This window comes from Rhinopithecus roxellana, chromosome 8, assembly GCF_007565055.1.
Source record: "Rhinopithecus roxellana isolate Shanxi Qingling chromosome 8, ASM756505v1, whole genome shotgun sequence".
In the NCBI taxonomy this organism is placed as follows: Eukaryota; Metazoa; Chordata; class Mammalia; order Primates; family Cercopithecidae; genus Rhinopithecus; species Rhinopithecus roxellana.
The window spans coordinates 2,596,353-2,607,534 of NC_044556.1; the positions used below are offsets into that span (position 1 = coordinate 2,596,353).

Here is an 11,182-nt window from a genome sequence, read left to right on the forward strand (position 1 = left end):
GTTCTCCCTTTGCAATGAAAAGAGGCTTGCCAGGAACTCAAATATCTTGGTTCTTATTGCTGCTTCCCTGGGGACTAGGACTGGTACAGTAGTCCTGTCTCCCTAGGGTTACCCCATTACTCTGCTAACGAGACTGAGGAACCTCCACCCAATGTCCAAGCTAATGGCCATCCATCCCATGGGGAGTACTTGAGATAGGACCTGTTGTTCTCTTCTGGCGAAAACTAAGACCCGTCTCCTGTCTCACCCCACGAAGTGGGATTCTCAGGAGGTCACACAGCCCTAGGAAACATGAACAAATAACCACCTCTCTGGGCCCGTGTTTCTTAACTTTTTTTTTTTTTTTTTTTTTGAGATGGAATCTCGCACTGTCACCCAGGCTGGAGTGCAGTGATGCAATCTCGGCTCACTGCAACCTCCACCTCCCAGGTTCAAGAGATTCTCCTGCCTCAGCCTCCCGAGTAGCTGGGATTACAGGTGCCTGCTGCCACGCCTGGCTAGTTTTTTTTGTATTTTTAGAAGAGACGGGGTTTCACCTTGTTGGCCAGGATGGTCTTGAACTCCTGACCTTAGGTAATCTGCCCACCTCAGCCTCCCAAAATTCTGGGATTACAGGCATGAGCCACGGCCCCCAGTCACTGTTTCTTGATCACTTCCTCCCTCCCCTGTATCACGGCCTGCCTTCTCTGGGATAAATACACTCAATCCTTGTCTCAAGCTCTACTTCTGGGAGACTCCAACTCAGGGCCTTGGCCACTCCCAAGCTGAGCAGACACTAAACTTTTTTTATTTTTTTATTTTTTTTTTGAGACGGAGTCTCACTGTCGCCCAGGCTGGAGTGCAGTGGTGTGATCTCGGCTCACTGTAACCTCCAGATCTCGGGTTCAAGTGATTCTCCGGCATTAGCCTTCAGAGTAGCTGGGATTACAGGCATGTGCCACCACGCCAAGCTAATTTTTGTATTTTTAGTAGAGATGGGGTTTCACCATGTTGGCCAGGCTGGTTTCAAACTCCTGACCTCAGGTGATCCACACGACTTGACCTCCCAAAGTGCTGGGATTACATTTGTGAGCCACCGCGCTCGGCCAACACTATACTTTTTAAAAAATATTTATTTTATTTTATTTTAGTTTAGTTTTGAGACAGAGTCTTGCTCTGTTGCCCAGGCTGGAGTGCAGTGGAGCAATCTCGGCTCACTGCAAGCTCCACCTCCTGGGTTCACGCCATTCTCCTGCCTCAGCCTCCCGAGTAGCTGGGACTACAGGTGCCCGCCACCTCGCCCGGCTAATTGTTTGTATTTTTTTTAGTAGAGACGGGGTTTCACCGTGGTCTTGATCTCCTGACCTCATGGTCCGCCTGCCACAGCCTCCCAAAGTGCTGGGATTACAGGCACGAGCCACCGCGCCCGGCCACTATACTTTTATTTTTATTTATTTATTCATTTTTGAGACAGGGTCTCACTGTTATCCAGGCTGGTGTGCAGTAGTATGAACATGGCTACCTGGGCTCATGTGATCCTCCCACCTCAGCCTCCCTGGTAGCTGGGACTACAGGCAAGCACCACCATGCCCTGCTATGTTTTGTTTTGTTTTGTTTTGGTTTGTTTTGTTTTGTTTTGTTTGTTTGAGACAGAGTCTCACACTGTAGCCCAGGCTGGAGTGCAGTAGCATGATCTCCGCTCACTGCAACCTCCACCTCCCGGGTTCAAGCCATTTTCCTGCCTCAGCCTCCAGAGTAGCTGGGATTACAGGCACGTGCAACCACGCCAAGCTAATTTTTGTATTTTTAGTAGAGATGGGGTTTCACCATGCTGGCCAGGCTGGTCTTGAACTCCTGACCTCAGCTGATCCTCCCGCCTCGGCCTCCCAAAGTGCTGGGATTACAGGTGTGAGCCACTGTGCCTGGCTCCCGCTAAGTTTTAAAAAAATGTTTTTAGAGACGGGATCTCACCATTACTGCCCAGGCTGGTCTCGAACTCCTGGGCTTGAGCCATCCTCCTGCCTCAGCTTCCAAAAGTGTTGAGATTATACAGGCGTGAGCCACCACACCCAGCCACCATTCTTAAAATGTTCTACCCACTCCCTCATTTTGCTTCAAGACAGCTCTTTGAGGGAGGGGGTTTGCCATTCCCCCCGTCCTTTTTTTTTCTTTATTTAAAAACAGGGTTTTACTCTGTTACCCAGACTGGCGTGCAGTGGCACATAGCTTATTATAACCTCAAACTTGAGCCCAGGGGCTCAAGTGATCCTCCTGCCTTGGCCTCCTGAGTAGCTGGGACTATGGGTGTGCACCACTGTACCAGGCTAGTTATTATTGTTGTTATTATTATTATTATTATTATTAAGACAGAGTCTCGCTCTGTTGCCCAGGCTGGAGTGCAGTGATGTGATCTCCACCTCCCAGGTTCAAGCGATTCTCGTGTCTCAGTCTCTGGAGCAGCTAGGATTACAGGCGCGTGTCATCATGCCTAGCTAATTTTTGTATTTTTAGTAGAGACGGGGTTTCACCAGGTTGGCCTGGCTGCTCTGGAACTCCTGACCTCAGGTGATCCACCTGCCTAAGCCTCCCAAAGTGCTGGGATTACAGGTGTGAGCCACAGAGCCCAGCCCAGACTTTTTTTTTTTTTTAATTTATTTTTAGAGACAGGGTCTCACTATATTGCCCCGTCTGGTCTCAAACTCCTGGCCTCAAGAGATCCTCCTAGCCAGATGCAGTGGCTCACACCTATAATCCCAACACTTTGGGAGGCTGAGGTGGGCAAATCACCTGAGGTCAGGAGTTCGAGACCAGCCTGGCCAACTTGGCAAAACCCTGTCTGTACAAAAACTACAAAAATTAGCTGGGCATGGTAGCAGGCGCCCATAATCCCAGCTACTCAGGAGGCTGAGGCAGGAGAATCAGTTGATCCCCGGAGGTGGAGGTTACAGTGAGCCTAGATCGCGCCACTGCATTCCAGCCTAGGCGACAGAGTGACAGAGTGAGACTCTGTCTCAAAAAAAAAAAAAAAAAAAAAAAAAAAAAAAGAGATCCTCCTGTCTCAGCTTCCCAAAGCACTGGGATTACAGATATAAGCCACAGCACCCAGCCTGTCAATTCCATTTTATGTGTGGGAAAGCTGAGGTCTGGGCAGGAGAAGGACCTGTCTGAAGCCGCCCTGTTGCTAAGTGATGGGTCTGGGAGATTTGAGCTTAGGTGGAGACCAGCTTGGCGTCCCCATCCACGGGTGCGAAAGCCGTGGGATATGCCAGGCACTGTTCTGAATGCACACTTCATATAATCCTTACAACACTGGGGGAGTATGGGGTGGTGAGCCAACCATTACCCCACTTGACAGAGAGGGAAACCAAGGCCCTGAGAGGTGGCACAGCCCAGGTTCAAACCCAGGCAGGCTGGCACCAAGCTCACACTCTTAACCACCAGGCTGATGCCTGGATATATGTAATTTCCTTCCAGGCGGCTGTGGCCATTTGTCAGGGGAGGAGGGGGCGGGTGTCTGGAGCAAGATCAGCCAGCAGAGGGGATATGGGTGCCAGGCAGCAGACCTGGTCAGGAGCTCCCAGGCTGGCATCTGGACTGCCAGGCTAACCTCAGGCCTCTCTAATCCCTCACTGCTGCCCGCCCCTGCTTCTGGGAACTCTCCTGTGCCCCGAAGCTCCCCCCATCCCTCCATCCCCACCCCTACTCCTGCGGTCGTCCCAAATACCAGACAGGACGAATCTCAGCTTTTCCCCAAACATTCCTTGTTCTTGTGGCCCGGCCCAGGCTGGCTGAGGTTACGAAAGCAGAGATGGGGTGGTTGTTGGCGGGGAGGGGGGGACCAAGGGGATGGGCTGGCCTGTCCTCACCACCCCATCCGGCCGCCTGCCCGTCCTCCCCAGGGCGGGGAAGGGGGTGGGCCAGCTCCCCCAAAGCCCCGGGAGAACAGGCTGTTGTGGGGGGGTGGCCTGGGTCTGGAGATGGGGGGCAGTGGTGGCCACAGCAGAGACTCCAGGAGGTGACCGCCTGGTTTCCATTAGGGAGTCCTGGTCAGCAGCTTGGGCGAGATGGCAGAGTCAGGGCTGGCCATGGTAAGGTGGGGCACGGGAGGGTCTGAGGGTGGGGCCTGCCTGCCTCCCCACCCCCACTCTGCCAACTGGCCACTGCCTCCCCACTAAGACCCTACCCGAGGAGGGGATGCTCCAGTCACCATGGCGACCCCGCGCCCAGCCTGGAGACACGCTGACCCTCCCTTCCCCACAGTGGCTGAGCCTGCTGCTGCTCCTGCTGTTGCCGGGCCCCCTGCCCGTGGCTGGCATGGAGGACGCTGCCTTCCCCCACCTTGGGGAGAGCTCGCAGCCCCCGCCCCGGGCCTGCCCCCCGCGCTGCTCCTGCCCCCGAGTCGACACTGTGGACTGTGATGGCTTGGACCTTCGGGTGTTCCCGGACAACATCACCAGAGCCGCTCAGCACCTCTCCCTGCAGGTGGGGCCCAGGGAGGGGAGTAGGGGCACCCAGGGCTGAGACCCAGAGGTGAGGGGAGCTGGAGGGGTGCCCTGGGGCTGAGGAGCGTGGTGGGGTGTAGGAACACACGTGCGGGAGGGCGGCGCGGAGCTGGCTGTGATGGAGCTTTGCCTTGGCAAATTGGCTCTGCATGTCCCAGGTGAGAGGGGTGAGTGTGGACATGCTGGAAGTTGTTGGGGACTGAGGGTTAGTGGGTGTTAGGGTCAACATCCCGGCGGTTATAGTGTTGTTTGGAGTCGGTGTGATGGGGAGTTTGGGGTTATCGGGATGTTGTGGCATTGGGGGTTGATGGTGGGGGTGGTGGCACATTTGGGGTCGATGGTGGGGGTGTTGGGGCATGTGGGGTCGATTGTGGGGGTGATGGCAGGCACATTTGGGGTCGGTTGTGGGGGTGATGGTGCATTTGGGGGCGATTGTGGGGGTGATGGCACATTTGGGGTTGATTGTGGGGGTATTGGGGGATTTGGGGTTGACTGTGGGGATGACGGCACATTTGGTATCAGTTGTGGGGGTGATGGCACATTTGGGGTCGATTGTGGGGGTGATGGCACAATTGGGGTCGATTGTGGGGGTGATGGCGCATTTGGGGGCGGTTGTGGGGGTGATGGCGCATTTGGGGGCGGTTGTGGGGGTGATGGCGCATTTGGGGGCGGTTGTGGGGTGATGGCGCATTTGGGGGCTGTTGTGGGGGTGATGGCGCATTTGGGGGCGGTTGTGGGGGTGGTGGCGCATTTGGGGGCGGTTGTGGGGGTGGTGGCGCATTTGGGGGCGGTTGTGGGGGTGGTGGCGCATTTGGGGGCGGTTGTGGGGGTGGTGGCGCATTTGGGGGCGGTTGTGGGGGTGGTGGCGCATTTGGGGGCGGTTGTGGGGGTGATGGTGCATTTGGGATCGGTTGTGGGTGTGATGGCGTATTTAGGGTCGGTTGTGGGGTGATGGCACATTTGGGGTCGATTGTGGGGGTGTTGGGGGACTTGGGGTCGGTTGTGGGGTGATGGCGCATTTGGGGTCGGTTGTGCGGGTTTGGGGTTTGACATCTTGGCAGTTACAAGACCGGTCAGGATGATGGGGTGTTTAGGATCAACTGTGGGGGTGATGATGGGATGAGGCTGGTTTGGGCTGATGGGAAGTTGAGAATCAGTGCTTGGGGTCACTTGGTCATGGGGTCACAGGTGTGAACACCCCAACTTTCGCCCTGCAGAACAACCAGCTCCAGGAACTCCCCTACAATGAGCTGTCCCGCCTCAGTGGCCTGCGAACCCTCAACCTCCACAACAACCTCATCTCCTCAGAAGGTGAGGGGGCAGAGGGAGGCAGCCTCTCTGGGGCTGTAGGACTGCCCGAGGTCTCAGCTGCCATCCCCTTCCCCCGCCCCGTCTGCGGGCAGCTCTGTCGCAGTTCCCAGAACTGCCCTTTGCTGAGCAGGATGGAAATGCAGGGGCTGGGGTGGGGGTTGGGGGCTGTGGCTTTTGAGTAGGGATGGGGAGGAGGGGATCTGAGGGCCTGGGGAGGCTCTGCCATTTCCCGGCCCAGAGCCCTGAGGCAGCTGGGAGCCCAGACTCCCCCTCCACCCAAGACCAGGCCTTCACTGCCCCCCCACTCTCCCAGGCCTTCCTGACGAGGCCTTCGAGTCCCTCACCCAGCTGCAGCACATCTACGTGGCTCACAACAAGGTGAGCCCCCAGCCCCACCCGCAGGCTGAGCCCAGGGAGGGTGCAGCTTCGGTCACACAGCCCAGGGTGTGGAGGGGACAGCTCTGCTGGGGAAGGGGTGGGGCCAGGGCGCACCAGGACCAGTGCGGCTGTGGGCTGTGTCCCTACAGCTCTCAGTGGCCCCTCAGTTTCTGCCCCGGTCCCTCCGCGTTGCGGATCTGGCTGCCAACCAAGTGATGGAGATCTTCCCCCTCACCTTTGGGGAGAAGCCGGCACTCAGGTAGGCCCTGGCCCAGCCCAGGCCCCCAGGCCTCAGATACGTCTGGGTCACGCCTGGCTCTAGGAGCAATGAGGGAGTTAAGACCTTGCCCTCGGCCGGGCGCAGTGGCGCACTCCTGTAATCCCAGCACTTTGGGAGGCCAAGGTGGGAGGATCATCTGGGATCAGGGGTTCGAGACCAGCCTGGCCAAGTCTCTACATAAAATACAGAAATTAGCTGGGTGTGGTGGCACATGCCTGTAATCCCAGCCACTCAGGAGGCTGAGGTAGGACACTTGCTTGAACCTGGGAGGTGGAGGTTGCAGTGAGAGGTGATCGTGCCGCTGCACTCAAGCCTGGGTGACAGAGTGAGACTCTGTCTCAAAATTTAAAAAAAAAAAAAAAAATGCCTTGCCCTGGAGGGCTTAACTGGGGGCAGATCCCTTGCTTGGGGAGTGGGAGGAGGGCACAGTTCTACCCTGGGAGGAGAGTGAGGCGGGAGACAGGGCCCTGTATGCTGTGTCAGAACTCCAGACTGAGGTGGAGACAGTGTGTGCAGGGATACACACACACTCTCACACAGACTCACATACACACCTGCACACACAACCACATGAACACATGCTCATGCACACACATGCAATCACGTGCACACACAAGCACACAGACTCACATACACACCTGCACACCCAATCACATGCACACAGGCACACACTCATGCATGCACACACAATCACATCCTCACACAAGCACACACACAGACTCACATACACACCTGCACACACTTCCAATCACATGCACACAGGCACATACTCATGCACATATGTACACACATGCACCCACGCACTCTTGCACATGCATACATACACACACAGTTGCGCACTCATAAACACACACACATACACACTTATGTACAGGCACATAGCACACACTTGCGTATACACACATGCACACCCACACACTCTTACAATCACACGTGCACACACACTCCACATATGCACACACTCGTTACACATACACACTGCTCACACACATGCACACACATCTATTCATACAACACATACACTCACCTGCACACCTACACACAGTCACATGCACACATGCACAATTACTCTCACACAGACCCTACACATGCACACACACACACACTCTGAAGGCGATGCTGAGCAGAGTATGGTGTGGGAGCAGGGTGGTGGGAGGCGAGGGGCAGGCTGGTGGCCGGAGCCTGGCTCTCCTCAGGTCCGTGTACCTCCACAACAACCAGCTGAGCAACGCTGGCCTGCCCCCTGACGCCTTCCGCGGCTCCGAGGCCGTCGCCACCCTCAGCCTCTCCAACAACCGGCTCAGTTACCTGCCGCCCAGCCTGCCACCCTCACTTGAGCGGCTCCACCTGCAGGTAGCCCTGCTGTAGGTCCCACCCTGGGCCAGACTCCCTTCATCTCTTTCCAGGGGGGACCCCTCCAGTTCCCAGCTTTCCATCCTTCCCAATTGCTCCTCAGAATTCCAGTGGTCGGAGTTATCTTTCTTTGAATCACTTTACTGGAAATCGCTTTGAGCTCAAGGCAAGCTCCCCGTCACTCCCTTACTCAAGAGCCTTCTGTGGCTTCCCGCTGCCCTCATCCCAGACTCAGGTCTCAGTCTCTTCTCCCTTCTCCAGAACAATCTCATCTCCAAGGTGCCCCGAGGAGCCCTGAGCCGCCAGACTCAACTCCGGGAGCTCTACCTCCAGCACAACCAGCTGACCGACAGCGGCCTGGATGCCACCACCTTCAGGTACAGGATGGTAGGAGACAGAAGGGGCTGAGAATTTACAGTCGGGGGTCCCAACCTTCAGTCCCCCTTCCCTGGATGGCTCCTAAGCCACGGCCTCATTTACTGAGTGTCTGCTGTTCACTGGGCTTGGCAGAGCACTGGGTAGGTGTCCCTGTTCCCCACAGCCCTGCACTGACATCGTAAGTCTCACATGCATTTCCATCTCGCCTCTACCCTGGTCACCCCCGTAGCTAACTCTCAGGCTGGAATCTGCCCTGAGCACCCCAAGTTTACCTCCCACCCAGCTCTCTCAACGCATCACTCCCAAATTGAAATCTCCAGCTTAAATCTGTCTCAGGACCACCCCCCAACCTCCCCGCCAAAATCTGTCAGGCACCCCACTCCAAGTGCCCCACCTGACACCGACCCTCTCTCCTACCAGCAAGCTGCATAGCCTTGAATACCTGGATCTCTCCCATAACCAGCTGACCACCGTGCCGGCCGGCCTGCCCCGGACCCTGGCTATCCTGCACCTGGGCCGCAACCGCATCCGACAGGTGGAGGCGGCTCGGCTGCACGGGGCGCGTGGTTTGCGCTATTTGTTGCTGCAGCACAACCAGCTGGGGAGCTCAGGGCTGCCCGCTGGGGTTCTGCGGCCGCTGCGGGGCCTGCACACACTGCACCTCTATGGCAATGGGCTGGACCGCGTGCCCCTGGCCCTGCCCCGCCGCCTGCGCGCCCTGGTGCTGCCCCACAACCACGTGGCCACGCTGGGTGCCCGCGACCTGGCCGCCACACCAGGCCTGATGGAGCTTAACTTGGCCTATAACCGCCTGACCAGCGCCCGCGTGCACCACCGGGCCTTCCGCCGGCTGCGCGCCCTGCGCAGCCTCGACCTGGCGGGGAATCAGCTAACCCGGCTGCCCATGGGCCTGCCCACTGGCCTGCACACCCTGCGGCTGCAACGCAACCAGCTGCGGATGCTCGAGCCCGAACCTCTGACCGGCCTGGACCAATTGCAGGAGCTCAGCCTGGCACACAACCGGCTCCGGGTCGGTGACATCGGGCCAGGCACCTGGCATGAGCTCCAAGCCCTCCAGGTCAGGCACAGGCTGGTTAGCCACACTATCCCCAGGGCCCCTCCATCCCCCTGCCTGCACTGCCACATCCCAAACATTCTAGTTAGCTGGTCAAGCAATCAGAACAAGAAAATGGTAAGAGTGGGTTAGAAGGTGATGAGGAGGCTGGGTGAGGTGGCTCATGCCTGTAATCCCAGTGCTTTGGGAAGCCAAGGCAGGAGAATTGCTTTAGGCTATGGGTTTGAGACCAGCCTGGCAACATAGCAAGACCCTATCTCTACCAAAAAAACCTAGCCAAGCATGGTGTTGCATGCCTGTAGTCCCAGCTATTCAGGAGACTGAGGCGAGAGGATTGCTTGAGCCCATAAGTTTGAGGCAGCAATGAGCCATGATCGGGCCACGGCCCTTCAGACTGGGCAACACAGCAAGACCCTTCTCTTGAAAAAAAAAAAGTGATGAGAGAGGTATGGTGCGATTCAATAACTGAATCATTTAATCAAGTGGGGACCCATCTGTCTGTGCCTTCCCGGTAAGGGCTTTAGTTTACCACTGCAGAGGGGAGAAATTTGGCAGTCATGTGGGGTGGGGGCAGAAGGGACAGGCTGGTATGAAGGAGGCAGGAGACTTTCAAGGAGAGAGGTTGGGGGCTGGCTGAGCTGAGTGGCTCAGGCCTGTGGCTGCCACAACGCCATCTATAACCCCCTGCCCAGATGTTGGACCTCAGCCACAACGAGCTGTCCTTTGTGCCCCCGGACCTGCCTGAGGCCCTGGAGGAGCTGCACCTTGAGGGCAATCGCATCGGCCACGTGGGCCCCGAGGCCTTCCTCAGCACGCCCCGCCTGCATGCCCTCTTCCTCAGGTGCCCCAAGGGTGGCCGGAGGGGTGGAGGTGGGCAGGGAAGGGCCTGGGAGGGTCACGACGGCCTCTCTGTGCAGGGCCAACAGGCTTCACATGACGAGCATCGCGGCCGAGGCCTTCCTGGGGCTCCCAAACCTGCGCGTGGTGGACACAGCAGGGAATCCGGAGCAGGTCCTGATCCAGTTGCCTCCCACCACCCCACGTGGGCCACGGGCAGGGGGCCCCTGATCCTGGAGAGGTCCAGCAGAGCAGCCCAGACTCCTGGGGCTCCGCTGGGCCGCGGACTGAAGAGACAACACCCACCGTGGGCCCTCTGTCTGGCTCTCCTGGGCCTCCAGGGTTGGGCCTGCTCTGCCTGGCACTGGCCAAGGCACCGAGGCACGCAGCTGGCATACTCCAGGCCCACAGACCACGCTGACCTGGCAGGACACGCCTTACCCCAAACTCCCAACACGGATGGAGGCAGCAACAATAAAGCCAAACCCTTCCAGTGCTCAGCACGGACCAAGCACCCTTCGGGGGCTCTGTCCACAGACTCCTCCCCACAACCAGTCCAGCTGGGGAAACTGAGGCTCTGGGATGCTAAGTGGGTCAGGACTGAATTTTGAGGTCCTAAGGCATACACTGGGGTCACCAAACAGCACCCTGTGCGACCCAGCCACGTGTGATTGCAGGGACGCCCAAGGCCACCCACTGAAAAAACACTGGGTGACAGATACAGGCCCCCTCACATGTATCCCCCCACACAGCAAGCATGGGAATGAAATGCACCCTTCAAGCTGGATGTATGGTGGTGACCTTCTGTAATCCACTACTCAGGAGGCTGAGGCAGGAGGATTACGTGAGCCCAGGAGTCGGAGGCTTCAATGAGCTGATTGTGCCACTGCACTCCAGCCTGGGAGACAGAGGGAAACCTGGTCTCTAAAAAAAAAAAAAAAAAAGCGCCTTTCACAAGCACACTGCCCCTCCCCAAACCTGCTCCCCTAACAGGCACCTCCCCTTCTACCTCCAGGGGAACTGGGGGGTGAGTGGGGAGACCTAGCCTGGCCACCGAGGGTCCGAGCAACAAACAGGACAGAGCTGGGC

The 11,182-nt window shown here is 57.4% G+C and overlaps 1 protein-coding gene across 3 annotated transcripts in view; it reads left to right on the forward strand.

Annotated features, from left to right (window-relative positions):
• PODNL1 (podocan like 1) overlaps window positions 1-10,874 on the forward strand; it is a 23,729-nt gene extending 12,855 nt beyond the window's left edge. The window contains exons 1-10 of one of the 3 annotated variants that reach the window (XM_030935399.1): window positions 3,828-4,067; window positions 4,240-4,461; window positions 5,699-5,792; window positions 6,106-6,170; window positions 6,320-6,429; window positions 7,647-7,803; window positions 8,065-8,180; window positions 8,602-9,259; window positions 9,949-10,097; window positions 10,174-10,874. In XM_030935399.1, the coding sequence (XP_030791259.1) occupies window positions 4,044-4,067; window positions 4,240-4,461; window positions 5,699-5,792; window positions 6,106-6,170; window positions 6,320-6,429; window positions 7,647-7,803; window positions 8,065-8,180; window positions 8,602-9,259; window positions 9,949-10,097; window positions 10,174-10,324 (1,746 nt within the window). In that variant the 5' untranslated portion in view covers window positions 3,828-4,043 and the 3' untranslated portion in view covers window positions 10,325-10,874. Of the gene's footprint in view, window positions 1-3,827; window positions 4,068-4,239; window positions 4,462-5,698; window positions 5,793-6,105; window positions 6,171-6,319; window positions 6,430-7,646; window positions 7,804-8,064; window positions 8,181-8,601 lie in introns of those variants that run through there. The other 2 variants (XM_010361593.2, XM_010361595.2) reach the window with 2 other exon arrangements.
• The last annotated feature ends 308 nt before the right edge of the window (window positions 10,875-11,182 follow it).